Source organism: Rhincodon typus, chromosome 3, assembly GCF_021869965.1.
Source record: "Rhincodon typus isolate 14 chromosome 3, sRhiTyp1.1, whole genome shotgun sequence".
Classification (NCBI taxonomy): domain Eukaryota; kingdom Metazoa; phylum Chordata; class Chondrichthyes; order Orectolobiformes; family Rhincodontidae; genus Rhincodon; species Rhincodon typus.
The window spans coordinates 97,567,713-97,585,668 of record NC_063334.1 but is presented as its reverse complement, the minus strand read 5'-3'; the positions used below and the strand labels follow the sequence as shown (position 1 = coordinate 97,585,668).

The 17,956-nt window shown below is 39.3% G+C and overlaps 1 protein-coding gene across 2 annotated transcripts in view; it reads left to right on the top strand.

The window, feature by feature from the left end:
* The first annotated feature begins 1,140 nt into the window (after positions 1 to 1,140).
* hmgcra (3-hydroxy-3-methylglutaryl-CoA reductase a) overlaps positions 1,141 to 17,956 on the top strand; it is a 33,165-nt gene continuing 16,349 nt past the window's right edge. Inside the window, exons 1-10 of one of the 2 annotated variants that reach the window (XM_048619457.1) lie at positions 1,141 to 1,315; positions 5,740 to 5,851; positions 5,966 to 6,053; positions 6,935 to 7,019; positions 11,544 to 11,649; positions 11,980 to 12,086; positions 13,920 to 14,039; positions 14,325 to 14,485; positions 16,647 to 16,858; positions 17,283 to 17,473. In XM_048619457.1, coding sequence (XP_048475414.1) covers positions 1,151 to 1,315; positions 5,740 to 5,851; positions 5,966 to 6,053; positions 6,935 to 7,019; positions 11,544 to 11,649; positions 11,980 to 12,086; positions 13,920 to 14,039; positions 14,325 to 14,485; positions 16,647 to 16,858; positions 17,283 to 17,473 — 1,347 coding nt within the window. In that variant the 5' untranslated portion in view covers positions 1,141 to 1,150. The remainder of the gene's footprint in view (positions 1,316 to 5,739; positions 5,852 to 5,965; positions 6,054 to 6,934; positions 7,020 to 11,543; positions 11,650 to 11,979; positions 12,087 to 13,919; positions 14,040 to 14,324; positions 14,486 to 16,646; positions 16,859 to 17,282; positions 17,474 to 17,956) is intronic. The other variant, XM_048619463.1, reaches the window with a different exon arrangement.

Here is a 17,956-nt window from a genome sequence, read left to right as displayed (position 1 = left end):
AGAAAATAAGAATTCCATGTTTTTTCTAAATGATAGAACACTCTAAGAAGAAGTTGAGATGGAGATGAGGGGGGATTTCTTCTTAGTGTCATGAATCTATGGAATTCTTTATCGCAGAGGGCCATGAGGCTGGGTTGTTAAGTATATACAAGTTTGAGAAATACAGATTTTTCAATCCATCAAGGTAATCTAAAGCCATGGGATAAAGGCAGGAAAGTGGTGTTGAAAATTACCTGATCAGCTATGATCTCGCTGAGACGCTGGCCTATTTCTGTCTTATGAACTATAGAATATCAATAGAGTTGAGCAAACTGGAATACATTTAGTCTATTATAAAAGATGGGATAAGAGAACACTTTGAAAAGCATTTGACAAAGTGTATCCACAAGTTTATGAAAGAGAAAGCAAGCAAAATTAATCCACTGGAATTTTTTTTGAGGATGTAGCTAGTAGAAAAGATAAAAGCGAACCAGGTGATGTGGTTTATCTGGATTTCAAAAAGGCTTTTGGTATGGTCCCACATAGGAGGTTGGTAGGCAGAAGTAAAGCACGTGGGCTTGGGGCTAATAAAATGGCATGCTTCTCCTATGGAGGAAGGGCAGCCTTGGTTAATGAGGCTGATACTGGGAATGGCAGTTGCAGGAAGAGAGACTTGTGAATACAGGCTCATTTGAAGTACTGCTCAGAAGAATGAGAGGGGATCTGATTGCCCTTTTTAATATTTTAAACATTTCAGACAGACTAGATGCAGGAAGGAGGCTTTACCTGGTTAGGGAATCCAGACCTGGCGTCACAGCCTAAGAATAAAGGGTAGGCCACTTGAGAATGAGATAAGAAGATTTCTTCACTGCCACAGGGTGTGCTGCAGGCTGGACCATAAGAGTATGTTCAAGAAAAAAAATTGACAAATTTGTAGATATTAAGGCCTCAAGGGATATGGAGAGAAAGTGAGAATATAACATTGAGATATAATCATGGCTGATCCTATTGAGTGGAATCAGGCTGAATGGCCTGTTTCTGTTTGGGGTTTCTTTTTAATTCCTTTCTGGTTCCTTCCAAATATCATTGATGCCAATAAATATGATTTTTTTTTTTTTAAAAATGTTATGTTTTACTAATTTTCTATCTTCCCAAACAGGTAAAATTAAAAATGCTGTCCAGGCTGTTCCGCATGCATGGGCTTTTTGTTGCCTCCCACCCTTGGGAGGTGATTGTCGGAACAGTCACAATTACTATTTGCATGATGTCCATGAATATGTTTACTGGCAATAATCAGATTTGTGGATGGAATTTTGAATGTCCAAAGATTGAGGAGGTAAGAACTCTACCACAACTATTTACCCTCTCCTGGGCTCCTTATAATCTAGTTAGCATTTTAAAGCTAGACTGACTTTAGCAGTTTTTATATTCTGGTTTCACAAGGGACATCTGCTAATATAATTGAAAACCAGTAGAGTTGTGCAAAAAGCTTTGAACACAATTTAAAGAAGCTTCTTTCAAGATTATGTAAAAGGAGTTATTTACACTTTAATATTTAAACCCTGTAGTTTTAAAGCTATATATTTAAATTACTGTGAAACTTTAAGTAAAATACTTGGTGTTGCTGCTTTCTAAACTAACCGTACTCTGGAAAGGTGTGAATGTAAATAATTTCAAATGCTTTTGTTGTTCCCATAAAATCCTTTGCATTCTGTATGGTCTACATTTTTTTTGTATTTCTATGTTAGAGAAGCCTTTTAGTTATTCCTTGTAAAATGTTTTTTGTCTGTGACAGATTACAGATAACATACTGATCAAGTATAAGTATCTTTTCCTTACCGAGATTTTATTCCTTCCTCACTCCTAAGTTGAGTGAGACTTGATACTTGTGCGTATCCATCCCTTCCTTTGTGGAAATCAAAGCATCCATCTAAATGTAGATACAAAGAAAAGAATTAGAAGCAGAAGTAGGCTATTCAGCCCTTCACATCTGCCTTGCCATTCAGTAAGGTCATGGGTGGTCTGTTCGTTCTGAATTCCATGGTCTCATCTTTCCCTGATAACCTTGATTCCCTTGCCAACCTATCTATCTCTGCCCTAAAAATTTTCAATGGCCCTGCCTCCGCTATCTTAGAGTTCTGAAGTCACACAACCGTCAAAATAATTCCCGTCCCCTCTCTCCTAGGTAGGTGACACCTAATTACTAAAAACTACGGTGATTCCTAGTTCTGGACTACTCCAAACATCCTTTCTACATTCACCTTGTCACGACCATTTCAGGATTTTATAAAATTCAATCAAATCACCGCTCGTTCCTTTAAATGCTAGTGAAAACAATTACAGCTGCTTATTTGTTCAAGACCACTTGAACATTCCAGGTATCAATCTAATAAAGCTCCTTTGACCTGTGCCTGTAATATGTTTACATCTGTTCTTAGGTAAGAAGACTAAAATGGCACAAGGTGAGACTGTATCTTGAATACTAATGCTCTGTACAACAAAGGCATAATTTCCTTCAATTTTCAGTTCCCCTCAAGGGAAAGCATTCCATTCACATTCACATTCACATTCACTACTTGCTGTACGTGGGCGCCAACCTGTTGTGACTCTTGCATTGGAACATAGCTCCCTTGGTATCTTCTGGAATTAAACAGTTGTTCAACATTGGAATAATCCTCCTTGTCTTTTTTTTTTAAAGACACAAGTAAGACAAGGCTGTAGGATGCAGGACAGAATAAGAGGTGGAGACCAAACAATATGTGGTCACTTTCTGAAGTTATGGAATTCAGTGTTTAGATCTCATCTGTAAAGTGGCTAAGCATAAACTGCAGTGGTGTTCCTTGCGCTTGCGTTATGCCTGTTGGAACATTGTGACAAGGCCAGGATAAAAATATTGGCATTAGAACAAGGGTTTTATTGAATTGGCAATCAACTGAAAGTTAGAATCATTCCTGCCAACAGAGTGGAAGTGATCCACAAAATGGTCACCAAGGCTGTGTTTGCTTGCCAATGTAAAGGAGTCTGCACTGTGAGCAGCGAATGCAGTAGACTAGGTTTGGGGGAAAATAGTAAAACGTTGCTTCACTTGGAAGGTGTTTGAAGCCTTGAGCAGTGAGGAGGTGGGTGGGCAAGTGTGACATCTGCAATTACGTGGGATGATATCATGGGTGGGTGAGTGAGGAAGTGTTAAGAATGATAGAGGGGTGGACCAGGGTGTCATAGAGGGAATGGTGCCTGTGGAATGCTGATGGTTGAAGGGAGGAGAAGTTGTTTGGCAACTTGTGCTGTAGGTGGTGGAATTGACAGAGGATGATTCTTTTTTTGAATGTGGAGACTCGTGGGATGGAAATTTTAAGGACAAAGGGACCCCCACATTGTTCTGGAAAGAGGTGAGGGCAAAAGTGCAGAGATAGTCTTCAGCTGAGTCCAACCTGATAACCACAGTTGGGTTGAGGATCCTGTGTTATGGAAAAAGATCATTTCAGAAGCATTCTGGTAGAAGGCCTCATTATGAGCATAGATGAGACTGAGACTGGCATCCTTGCAGGAAGCAAGGTGTGAAGCGGTGTAATCAAAGTAACTGAGTCAGTGGGTTTATAACGGATATTGGTGGACAGCCTGTCCTCAAATGGAAACTGTGAAATCGATAAACGGATGTAAAGAATCAGAGATAGATCAGTTTAATGTGAGAAGGGTTGAAATTTGAATGGTAGAGCAAGATCTCTGTTTCCAATGAGATTTTGCTGAATTGATAATCATCAACTCCAACTCCACTTTCCTACCGCCGCCACCACCCCCCCCCCCCGTAACTCTTAATGATTAAAAATCTGCCTATCTCAGCCTTAATTATTCTTAATGTACGAGCCTTGACGCTCTCTGTGGTAAATAATTCCACAGATGCTTAACCCTCAGAAGAAATTCCTCCTGTGTTAAATGTGCAACCCCTTATTCTGAGATCGTACCCTCTGGTCCTAGATCCTCTCCTACAGAGGGAAACTGCGTTTCTACATCTACCCTGTCAAGTCCTGTAAGAATTTTGTATGTTTCAACAAGGCCACCTCTCATTCTTCCATGTTACAATGTATACATGCCCAATCTACCAAATATCTCTTCATAAGACAGTTGCTCCATACCTAATATCAGTCTAGTGAACCCTCTCTGGGCTATCTCCAATACAGCATATTTTTCCTCACATAAGGGGCGCAGAGCTTTCACTGTATTCCAGCTGTGGCCTGACTAGTGCCCTGTGTGGTTTCTAGCAAAACCTCCTACTTTTCAACTGTATTCCCTTTTGAAATAAAAGCCAACATTCTATTTGCATTCCCTGTTACCTGATGAACATTGTTAACTTTTGGTCATTCATGGACAAATACTTTTACCAAATCCCTCTGTAGCTTTCTGCAGTCTTTCTCCACTTAAATAATATTCAGCTCCTTTATTCCTCCTGCCAAATGCACAGCCTCACGTTTCCCCACATTATATTCCATCTGCCACGTTTTTGCCCACTTGTTTAACATGTCTACATCCCTCTACAGACTCTGATTCTCACTATTTGCTGCCTTGCCTACCACAAACTTGGCTATTCTTGTATTCATGACTTCAATGATAATGAGTGTATGTTGTAAATAATTCTGGCTCCAGAACTGATCCCTAGGCACTCTGGGGCCATTTTTAAGATGGCAATATTATCCTAACTCTCTCTTCTATCAGTTAGCTAATCGTCTCTTCATGCCAATATGACTCCAGTACAATGGGCTCTTATTTCAAACAAGCTAATGTGGTACCTCATCAAATGTCTTTTCAAAATCCAAATATATTGCACCCGCTGCTTCCCCTTTATCTATCCTACTTAAAATATTTTTCAGGCATCTTCCTTCTTGAAGCCATGCTGACTCTGCTTGATTATATTATGTATTTCTAAATGCTCAGCTAATACACAAATATTTTTGCAATAACCGATGTTAACCTAGCTGGCTTATAGTTACCCAAATTTTTTGTCAACTATCCTGTTTAAATAAAGATGTTACATGGGCAGTTTTCCGATCCTCTGGCACATCCCCGGAATATAAGGGTTCCTGGAGAATTGTCAGCAGCTTTCCCTCTAATTTTCTTAGCAGCTGTGTGGACCTTCAAGTCTGGTGCACAGCACCAACTTTGGGAATCAGAAATCAATGCCATGATCATCATGCTAAATACTTGTCAATGCAATAGTGTTGAACACATGATTTTCCACCTTGAAGGACCAGGGTAGCAGCTATATGGGAACACCATCTCCAATGCACTCACCTTACTGACTTGGAAATATGCATCTCTGTTTCTTCAGTATTTCTGGGTTGAAATCCTGGAACTCCCTCCTTAACAATGATATGGGTATACCTACACTACATAAATTACTGCCACCTTCTTGGGGTAATTAGGGGTGGGCATTAAATGCTGGTCTGTCAGTAACATTCCCATCCCATGACTGACTATATGTAAAAGAAAACCTCCTCTTTGGCAAGTATGTCCTTCCTTGGGCATGGGAACGAGTCTGTGCACAAAATTCCAGCTACTGTACAAGTGAAGAACGATTTCTTTACTCATGTACTCCAATCCCCTTTCAGTAACAGCTAACAGTCTGATTCCTGAATTTCTTTGCTAAATTGTATGCTAGCTTTCAATGCCTTACGATAAAGAGCTCATTAGCATATCTTGTCCTTTAACTGACTATTAATTGTTTGTGTTGACCAAATTTCACTCTTGTGATTTTTGTTTTCATAGGAGATATTAAGTAGTGATATCATAATACTGACCATCACGCGCTGCTTAGCAATCTTGTACATATACTTCCAATTCCAGAACCTCCGACAACTTGGTTCCAAGTATATGCTAGGTCAGTGACTGAGTGCATGTCCTTGAATGCAGCTGACACTTGCATTTGTTTATATATGCCTGTTTATATGGTGTAATTATGCAATTTAATGTTGGCTTAAATTTATTCTTTTAGGGATTGCTGGTCTCTTCACCATTTTCTCCAGCTTTGTTTTTAGCACTGTTGTAATTCATTTTCTGGATAAAGAACTAACTGGCCTCAAGTGAGTATGATGATCCACAGTTCAACACTTTGCATGGGGTATGTTTGGATATGCTAATACATTCATGTCATGATTGTGTAGCTGTACCTTTTTAGGGCTACCATTTGCACTCGTATAATAAAATTACATTTAGCAAAAGACCAGATTGTGTTCAATAGTGAATAGAATGTCCAACCTTTTGACCTCTTAAGTGACCAATAGCTACACTTGCAAGTAAGTAGACAATATGAAATGAATTGACACTTATTTACTGTCATTCACGACTTTTGTAAGTTCTAAAGTGTTTCATAGCTTATTGAGAGTTGTGTAGAAAATGTGACAGTCAACTTGTGAAAATTTAAGGTCTTCAAAGGCAATGAAGTAGTAAATAACCAGTTTTATTCATTCACATGTTGATTCAGAGATTACTGGTGTCCTGTACACCAGGAGAATTGCCTGGATGTTGGAATAATGAAAGAAGGCAAACACGCCTTCATTTTAACACCTTGTCCAAACAATGGCATTTCAAATGCAACATACCCTCAATGGCTGGCTGACGTATGCCGAATTCCATGAGCAAAAATAAGAGCAAGAGTAGGCTATTTAGTCCCTCAAGTCTGTTCTGCCATTTAATGAGATTTTGGCTGATCTGTGGTCTAACTCCATATACTTTAGCCTCTATTGCTGAATATCTTTATTTGCTGTTTTTAAAAAAAAAAATCAAACTGACATTTAGAATTAACAACTGATCATGCAGCCATTGCCATTTGTGGAATACACATTTTGCCCACTGGTGACATTCTGTCCTCTAACTGAAGGATTCAAAATGGCTAAGTTTTTTTTAATGGGTTTCACAGGAATATTTATACCAAGAGTAACTCTAAATTAATATTTCTTCACAGTGAAGCCTTGCCTTTCTTCTTGCTGCTAATTGATCTATCCAAAGCCAGTGCCCTGGCCAAATTTGCACTGAGCTCCAACTGCCAGGTACTGTGTTGCAATTGTCTGACTGAGAATCTTTTTAAGTGATATTGAATAAAAACTGGATTCAGGCAGTGTTTTTAAATCCAGGTTGGGGCCTCATTACAAAGAAATATAATTGAGGAAAAACTAATTTGCGTAGCATAGCTTCTAGTGGGCACAGTGGGACTTGCACCATTTCTCTGGAGATGAGCAGCACTATGGGATGCTGCTTATGTGGCAGACTCTATGTTCCTGTGGCACTTTTCATTCACTTTAATGACTGGTACACTGTATAGCATGCTATGTGGGTTTTTTTTAAATTACTTGTTCATGGGATATATGCATCACTGGCTGGGCCAGTGTTTACTACCCATCCTTGACCACAGAATTGTTGTAGTGCAGAAGGAGGCCGTTTGACCCATTGAGTCTGCATGGGCTCTAAGTTCTTAAACCTGATGCCATCCTTCTGCCTTTTCACTGTAGCCTTATGTGCTGTTTCTCCAAATTGATTGCCATTAAAAGTGGTGTCGAAGTGTCACCTTAACTGCTGCTGTACTTGGGATGTAGGTGCACCCAGTGTTAGGAGGGAGTTGCAGGTTTTTGAATGGAAAGACTGAAAGAATGATCAGTGAAGTTCTAAGACATGCAGTGTGTAACTTGGAGGTCAACTGCAGGTGGCTATGTTTAGCTGCATCAACCCTTGTCGTTCAGGTGGTGGAGGGCCCAGGTTTGTGAGAAGCTTGGGTGGTTGCTGCAGTGTATCTTGTAGGTAGTTTACGTTGTTACTATTTGTTGAATTTCACTTCCAGTGTCTCCCAACATGCATTTGGTATTTGATTCCAAGCCACTCAGGCAATATGTGTAGACTTGAAATGTTTTTTTTCTGAAGTATAATCAAGATAGTGGATTACGGAGCAATTAATAACGATCAAAGTTAGCATGGTTTTACAAATGGGATATCTTGTTTGATAAACTTACCAGTTTTCTGACACTGCAATAATAGAGTAAATGACTCAAAGCATGGAAAATAGGACCAGAAATTTTCGAGCCTGTTCCGTCAATCACGACAATCACCACTGATCATCCCACTCCATTGGACCAAAGAGTCTGTTACAGCCTGTTCCCACTTCCTCCCCACAAGACCTATATCTGGCCCCTTTAAAACATTCAGCATTTTGGCCTCAACTGCTTCAGTGGCAAAGCATTCCGCAGGCTGACCACTGTCTGGGCAATGTTCCCTTTTAAGCTGTGCACACAGCCCTTCTGATGTACTGTGATCGACATCAGCATGCCAGTGTCAGTGAAGAAATTTCTGTCAGTTGTAAGTGGCCTACCTTAGTCTGTAAGAAACATCCTTTTGCATTTAATCTCTCTAGTCCTATTCAAATTTCTTAGATCTAAGATTCCCCTTGGCACGCTCACACCCTCCTCACCTTCTAAATTTCAGTGAATGCAGTCCTAACTGGTCTGGTTTATCTTCATACCTCAGTCCTGCTAGCTCAGGAATCAGTCTGGCAAACGTGTGTTGCACTTCCTCCATAGTCAGAACATTCATCCTCCAATAGGGTGACCAAAATGCACAGTACTCCCAGGTGTGGATAGTAAGGCCCTGTTCTAATCACAACAAGGTATCCTTGCTCCTGTACTTGAGTCTTACCTACGTGAAGACAGATATCCCATGAAGGCTGACATTTTGGTAGTATGATAATATTGAATGGCCCTCTCCTGTTCCTATTTTTTACATTTGTGTACCATTTGTCATCTTCACTCTTACTGTATTTGGATTTTCAAAAGACATTCAGTAGGTGCCACACCAAAGGCTGATGTACAAGTTGCGGGTTTATGGAGTTAATTTAATATTTGCATGGTTAAAGGATTTGTTAATGGACGAGAAGCAAAGAGTTGACATAAATAGGTCATTTTCAAATTGACAGGCTGTGAATAATGGAGTGTCTCAATGATCAGTAGTGGAACCTCCCGTTATTTAATTGAAACATAGATTGAGGTTTAACAGAATAAATACGGTATGGATGTTTCTCTTGGTCTGGGGAATTTAGAATTGGGACTTTGTCAGGATAAGGGGCTAATCATTTAGGATCGAGATGAGGAGAAAATAGTACACTTAAAGAATTATAAGTCTTTAGCGTAGTGTGGATGCTTCATCTTGCAATCTATTTGAGGCTGAGACAGGATTTTGGTGCTTTGAACAGGGAATCAAGGGAAATGAGGAGCAAGTGGGAAAGTGGAGTTGAGGCCAAAGATCCTATTGAATGGTGGTGCACATTTGACAGGCTATGTTGGTCGACACTCCTGTTTTGTTCTCGTATTCTTAAATCATCCCTTGAGCTAAATTTGATTTCAAAGTAAATGTTTTTCATTGTTTTTGAGAAACGTATGATGATTGCACCAATGGGTAGGAGAACTAATTGTTGACATTATAGCTCTTTATTTTCTGAAGTCTTGGAGTAGATTTGTAGCATGGATTGTGGGTGTTGAGGTTGGTTGGCTCGCCGAGCTGGTTTGTTGTTCCGCAGACGTTTCGTTACAATGCTGGGTAACATCATCAGTGCAGCCTCCGATGAAGCCTTTTTTTTTTTTCCTTTTTTTTCTTCTGTGTCCAGTCCTGGTCTCCCTCTTATAAGAAGGATATTATTAAATTGAACAGGGTTCAGAAGAGATTTACTAGGATATTGCTAGGTATGGAAGGTTTGAGTTATTAAGAAAGGCTGGGACTTTCTTTCAGTGGAGCGCAAGAGGTCAAGATGTGACTTTATTCAGGTTTATAAAATCATGAGGGGTATAGATGGGGTTAAAGGTTGGTGCCTTTTCCCTAGGATGGGGGATTTCAAGACTAGGGGACACATTTTTACAGTGAGAGGAGAGAGATTTAAAAAAGACATGAGGGGATAATTTTTTTTTGTTTTACAGTGAGTGTGGTTTGCATGTGGAATGAACTTCCTGAGAAAATGGTGGATATGGGTACAATTGCAAAGCTTAAAAGACATTTGGATAAGTACATGAATAAGAAAGGTTTGGAGGGATATGGGCCTGGAGAGGGTAGGCAGGATTTGTTTAGTTTGGGATTATGTTTGGCATGGACTGGTTGGACCAAAGGGTCTGTTTCCGTTCTGTATGACTCTGTTTCCAAGATCAGGAAGGTGCGAGACTTAGAGGGGAACTTGCAACTGGTGAAACTTGTGAAAACTGGGCAGCATGGACAAGTTGGGCTGAAGATCCTGTGAACGACTATGACTCTATGGTGTTCTTGTTGATCTGTTGCCCTTGTCTTTCAAGGTGATAAGACAATACAGGTTTAGCAGGTAGCATTGAAGGGGCCTTGCTGAATTGCCCCAGCGCATTATGCAAACAGTATATTGTCACTGTGCACCAGGTTCCTAACTAATGGAATACTCTGTCCTTGATGGACACTACAGGCACACCTTGATTGTCTTAGCCACCCCCCAGCAAGGAAACAAAAGGCTATTTCATGCTCTGGTTTTGTCAATGCATCTTCTGAGTGGTCAAAATAGTTTTCATTTGAGCCCAACTATAGAACAGCGAGATGGAGTTTAATTTGGATAAATGCGAGGTATTGCATAAAACAAACAAGGACACGACTTACAAAATTAAAAGCAGGGCCTTGGGTAGTATTGTTGAACAGAGAGACCTAGGGGTTCAGGTACATAATTTTTTGAAATTTGTATCACACAGACAGGGTGGTTAAGAAGGCATTTATTACTCAGACCTTTGAGTATAGGAGTTGGGACATTATGCTGAGGTTGTACAGGATGTGGGTGAGGTCTCTTCTGGAGTACTGTGTCCAGTTCTGGTCTCCCTATCATAGAAAGAATATTCTTAAGCTGGAGAGGGTTCAGAAAAGATTTACCAGGATGTTGCAGGGAATGGAGGGTTTGAGTTATAAGGAGAGGCTGGATAGACTGAAATTTTTCACTGGAGAGTAGGAGGTTAACGGGTGACCTTTATAGAGGTTTATAAGGTCATGAGGGGTATAGATAAGGTGAATGGCAGGTGACCTTTCCCTAGGGTGGGCATGTTTCAAGACTAGGGGTATATTTTTAAGGTGAGAGGAGAAAATTTTAAGTCATGAGGGGCAATTCTTTTTTTACAGAGTGGTTCATGTGTGGAAAGAACTTCCAGGGGAAGTGGTGATGTGAGTACAGTTACAATGATAAAAGACATTTAAATAAGTAGATGAATAAGAAATGTTTGGAGGGATATGGCCCAGGAGCAGGCAGATGGGACTAGTTTAGTTTGGGACTAATTGGACTGAAGGGTCTGTTTCTATGCCCTATGACTCTACAGGACTATAGCACCTCATGTTGAGGTTGGTTGGCTCGCTGAGCTGGTTTGTCGTTCCTCTATTTTGTCAACTGCATTTAACACAATGTAATTCTTCATAGTTATCTTTTAAAAATGTGCATTGAATCTATTTACTTTATTTGCCTTTGAGTTCAGAAGTGTTTGCAAACAGGTATGCAATCCTTAAATATCCTGTGAGCTGATCCGAGTACGCACTTTGTTTAACAGGATGAAGTAAGGGAAAATATTGCACGTGGAATGGCCATTCTGGGTCCCACTTTCACTCTTGATGCTCTTGTGGAATGTCTTGTGATAGGTGTTGGTACTATGTCTGGTAAGTCGCATGAAATCTACATCCTTGCACACACCACCTGTTAGTTTTACAGGAAGTTGGAAATTTAAAGTTTAAGAAGGGTTTTGCGGTGACGTTCAGTTGTTCCATTTTTGTGGCTGAATGAGGATTTGAAACTGCACTTCCATCAAGTGAGTAACTGCTCTCAGCATGTCTTAGTGGCGGTGCAGAAGACCTGGGTGGTTATAGCTGAATTCACAGCTAAAGTAACAAACCAAGCCACAAAGTGTACTCTTTGCTATGTGGAAGGTGAGAATATTAAATTGATCAGTAGCAGGAAAGGTCCATTAACTTCTGTTTTTAACATTTTAGGCGTGCGACAATTGGAAATCATGTGCTGCTTTGGATGCATGTCTGTTTTGGCAAACTACTTTGTCTTTATGACATTTTTCCCAGCTTGCGTCTCCCTTGTATTGGAGGTAAGCATGAAGTTCAAAATCTTTTCAATACTGCGTTTAACAGGATATTATTGGCTGTTAATGTGTAATTATTGAGGGCTGCAGAGTTGGATTTTTTCTTTCAAAAAAAGTTGGAAACCCTTTTTAGCTTACAAATTAAGTACGAAGTAGCACGCCATAACGAGATGTGACCTGTGCTTAAAGTTAAAGGGGTAATTGGAGTACGAGAAAAAGTTGGCCCGAAATATTTTTAAAAACACCAAGTTTCAATAAATAACTTGGTGAGCATTGGCCCTCTAGAAAATCAAACTGGAGGATTAATAATGGAAAGTAAGAGAGAGATGAATTGAACAGGTATTTTTCAACAGTCTTTCCTAATAGGAATACAAGTAACATCTCTGTAGCAGTGATAGATGAGGAAATGGGAGGGAGGGAAGAACTTAAGAAAATCATCTTCACTTGAGAAGTGGTACTGGGTAAATTGTTAGAGCTGTTGCCTGCATTCTAATGGATTTCAACCTAGTGTCTTGGAGAAGTGGCTAGTGAGAGTTACTGCCCTCCATTCAACAGGGGATGGAGACAGGAAACTGCAGGGCAGTTAGCGTAACATCTGTCACAGGAAATTATTAAACTGTAATTAAGATTTATTAAAGTTAAAGCAGGGCACTTAAATAAGTTCAAGATAATTTGGGAGCGTTGATATGGATTTGTGAAAGCAAAATCGTGCTCAACCAATCTCAGTTTTTTTGAGGAGATAACATCCTGGAACATGTTATTTGGACTTCCAGGAGGTATTTGATAGGTGCCACATCAAAAGTTATTGTGGAAAATAAATCTTCATAGTTAAGAGGTATCTTAGTTGGATGACCATCAGGTAGTATACAGTAGATTTAAATGGGTTTTTCTTAGTATGGCAAGATGTATTGAGTGCTGTATCACTGGGGCTGCAACTATTCATAATATAAATCCCTCGAAGGAAGGGATAAAAAGTTTGGTTACCAAATTTGCTGACAATCCAAAGGTAGGTAGAAAAGTAAATTGTGAAGAAGACATAACGGAATCTAAAAAGACATTGGTTAAATGAGTGGCCAAAGATGTGGCAAATGGAATATAATTTGGGAAAACGTGAAGCTGCATTGTTACAGGAGGAATAAAAAAACTTATCTTAAAGGTGGGAGATTGCAGAGAGATATATCTAGATGTCCTTGTACATGGATTTCAAAAGGTTAGTATATGGTTACAACAAGTAATTGGGAAGACTCATAGAATATTATCATTTATCGTAAGGGGAATCGAATACGAAAGTGGGAAGGTTATGCTTTAGTTATACAGAGTGTTGGGGACTCCACATCTGGAGTACTGTGCACAGTATTGATCACCTTATTTAAGGAAGGATATAAACGCATTGGAAGGCTGGACATACTAGTCTTGTAACTGCTAAATTTTAGAATAGCAAGAGACATCTTCATTGAAAAAATAAAATCCTTGGGGTGCTCCACAAGATGGATGTGGAGAGGATGATTTTTTCCTTCCAAGAGAGTGTAGAGCTATAGGTCATTGTTTAAAATTAGCGGTTGCCCATTTTAAAACAGATTAGGCATAATGTTTTTAGAGCTTGTCTTTCTGAAAAAAAAAGAGCCTTTTTTCTTAAAGGCAGCGTTAGGTTGATTCTTGTTAAACATGGCATGAAAATTTAGTAAGAGTAGGCAGTAATGTGGATTTGAGGTTACAGTCGGATCAGTCACGATCGTATGAATGTGGAGCCTCCAGTCTGCCCCACCATCCAATATGTTCAGTTTTCAGGAAACTATATGTTTTCTTTTCAAGATCGTTAACCATTACATTTCTTCTTAGCTTTCCCGAGAAAGTCGTGAGGGTCGTCCAATTTGGCAGCTTGGTCATTTTGCTCGTGTCTTGGAGGAAGAAGAAGATAACAAACCCAATCCTGTGACACAGAGAGTGAAAGTCATCATGGTCAGTATTGAAATGCGTCTGCTGTATAAAGTGTGGAATTAATAACTTTGAGCACTGCACAATTGAATTTTTATGTCTTGCAACAATTATGTGTTTCTAGAAATATTATACCATTATTCTAAAATATTGTGGGGAAGTGACTCCATCAATCCAGTTTTCTGGATGTTTAAATGTTATACTGTCAATTTGGTCTGTTGAATTTGTAGTTTGTTAATTGACAAGTTATTGAACTGTGTAATTTGAACAACAAAAATGAAGTATGGATTTTTCTTTTTGGGATCACAGTCTCTAGGACTAGTCCTAGTTCATGCTCATAGTCGCTGGATAGCAGAACCATCTTCACAGGAAAACACCTTAGAAATGCCCAAGTCTGGCACAAGCATTGATGGAAGTATGCCGAAAAGAATTGATCCCAGTGTACCTCTCTGGCAATTCTATCTTTCCAGGTAGCTGAACATTTATGCCAATAATTGTCACTTTAAAATATTCTTTTACTGTCATTGCCTGAAGTGGCTATTCATGGATGCAAATGTGGAAGTTACTTGCACAAAGTAATTTTAATATTGGTATTTTAAGGTAACTTTAATTTCACTCAAATACTCAAACATTTATAGTACAGGAGGAAGCTATTCTGCCCATTATGTCCGCATTGGTCGTCTAATACGTGACTACACTAATTCAGTTTTCCAGCTCTTGGCCCATAACCCGAGAGGCAAGTGAAGTTTAAGTACTACTTAAACGTTGTAATGAGTTTGATTCAACCGCCCTTTTTCAGGCAATGAGTTCCAAACTCCCACAATTATTTTTGGAGAAAAAATGTTTTTTCCTTAACTGTCTTGGTGTTCTTCCTCTTGGGCTGAGCCAAAGCTCTGGTTATTTATATTTTTCTACAATTCGCCCTATTTATGACCCTCTCAATGCAATGAACCTTCCTTTGGGACCCTCTAAACCTTTACTCCAAGGTAAACGATCCTAGCGTATCCAATCGTTCCTCATGTCAGACCCTTCAACTCTGGCAGCATCCTAGCATCCTTTGCAGCCTTTCTCTAATGCAATCACATCCTTCTTTATAATGTGATCAGAGCTGCATGCGGAGCTCTATCTGTGGCTTAACCAACATTTTATACAGCTCTAGTATAGCCTTCCTGCTCCTTTTATTCTCTGCCAAAGCTCATAAATACAGGTATCCTAGAAACCTCTTTAACCACCTTTTTTATCTACTTGCGCTGCTACCTTTTGAGATCTGTTGATATACGTGCTAAAGCCTTTATGATCTTCAGTACTTTCCAGGGTACTACCATTCATAGTGTTGCCTTGTTAGCCCTCACCAAGTATATTAACTCAGTTTTTTTTTTCGGGTTGAATTCCACTGCTTACTGTTCTGCCCACCTGACGGTTATCCTCCTTCCTCTTTACAACTTTGCCAATGTTTATATTATCTGTGAACTTAATCTATATTTATACCCTATATTTAAATCCAAATCATTCAAATAGACCTCCAGCAGCAAGGCTCTTAGCTCAGCCCTGTGGAACTTCCAGTAGGAACTGATTTCCAGTCACACTTCCACATCCCTTTCACAAAACTCCCTGCTTCTAAACTCTCAGCCAACTCAGGATCCAGGGCAAATTTCCAGGTTAGATTCAATGTGATCTTACTTTCTTGACCAGATTGAGACACAACCTTTATCGAAAGCTTTGCTAAAAGTTAATGTAGACTCCATAACATGTGTTAATGTATTGGCCATCCAATTTGGGAGAAACCACCAATAAATTTTCGACAGAGTATTCTGGGATTCTTATTCTGTTTGATTTGTTGTGATTCAAAATTCAGTTTTTTTTTCAGGGTTGTATGTGGATATTTTGAAGGGAGAAACTGGAAGCTGGGGCAAGAAGTAATTTTACTTAATTAAAAAAAAAAAAAAAAATCCTGCTCTGAAGCCATAAAACCTCCAAACTTGTCATCATTGTAAATCGACAGGAAGAAGGCTAACTTCGTCTGTTTAAACATGTGTGGCACAATGGTGCACTGGAGCACAATGATTGCATGTCTATGTCCATAGACACTCCTCTGATCTCTTAAATAGTAACCCAAGCATATACATTAGTAATATTTTGTCAACCTTTTTCTATGACGTTGTCTTCTTCAGGAACTAGTTCAACATGCTAGTTCCTGAAAGCATACAGAGAGTCTACTCTTGCCACATGAATTCCCCAGGTCTTACTATCAGCAGGGAGACAAATTTGGTGTCTTGTTTTACACATTAGCTATCAGGTTTTCCCAACATACCTTGTTGAAATAACCTTTTGGTAAAACTCAAGGAAGCCATTTAGTTTTGTTGACTTCGTTCACATCACCTGGGTGCTGGCTAGAAGCGGGGGAGAATTTTCTAAATATTCCTTTATAACTGTAACTAGGATCCTTTTTTTAAAACTAGGGATTATCCCGGTGACTGTACTTTTCCTTTCCAAAAGTTATTGTATGATTGGATGCACTATTCTAACTGTATTGGACAAAGCAAACATTTGAATTTGTAGCCCAGTAAAACTCAAAAGAAACAATCCTACAGGTTAATGCATGTTTTCTGTTTCTTGTTTCACCTGTCACAGGATGGTCAGCATGGATATCGAACAAGTAATTACTCTTGGTCTAGCACTCTTTCTTGCTATCAAATACATCTTCTTTGAGAAGGCGGAAACTCAGTCGTCTTTCTCATTGGTAGTACAGAAAAAGAATACCGATAGCTGCATGAATAATACTGGAACTACCAGATTCCAATCATGTCTAGCAGATGAGGAACCAACTAGTAAAGAAAATACAGGTATAAATTTTTAAATATGCTTGTTACAGTTGCTATGCACCAAAATGGAATTCACCATAATTAAGGGACCGGAATGTGAGCAACCTAGTCTAAGGGTGGCAGATTTCCTTTCCTACAATACATTAATGAATTTGTTGAGTTCTTAACCAGTTTTGTACTTTCATATTTTTGACTGAATTCAAATTCTTATACTAGTAAAATTCTTTGGATTCTTAATCTAGCCATTGAAAATTGTGTGATAGTACACGGATTATACTTTTGAGCTTGTCCTAGGCTTATATTTTCACTTTGGGTTTATACAGTTCTTCTTATTACAAATATTGCGTTCATCCGTACAAGTTTATAATTTTTGTTTGGAATGAGACAATTGACTTGTATTACGGTTGCTCTATTTCAAACTAATCGCAGGTACCTTTTTCTGCAGATGAAGTCATTAAGCCTATTGCATTTACAATACCAAAATTGGTCAATGATTCATCAAAAGCAAATTTTGTGTTGGGAGACTTCACTCCTCCCAGCTCTTCATCTTCAGGAACACCTGAAGAGCTGGATATCGAGTTGCCATTAGAACCACGACCAATTGAAGAATGCTTATTCATACTCCGAAGCCCAGAGGTAAAACATCTCTAACTTAATTGGCCACGGTTTCAACTATTTAGTATTTGTCTTTGGAAGGAATGCGAATGTTTTCTTAATCTGATTTGAATCATGTTCAATGACTGTTTAGTCAAATGCTCACATTATTTGTGCCTGTATTGAATTCCATTTCAGTGGATTCAGTGAATTTTTATTCAATCATGAGGTGTGATGTTTTTTCCCATTGCTAAGTTGCCCCTTAAAGTGGTGTGAGTGCCTCCTTGAACTGCTGCTGTCCGTGTACCTATAGCACATTGCCATTAGGGAGTGAGTTCAAGTATTTTGACCCAGTGCCACAGAAGGAACAGGAGTATATTTCCAAGTCAGAATGGTGAATGGCTTGGAGAGAAACTTGCAGGTGGTGGTGTTCACATCTGCTATTGTCCTTCAACATTGTTAGTCATCATAGGTTTGGCAGGTACCATCAAGTGAGTCTTGATGAGTTTGAGTTGTTTGAGGGGT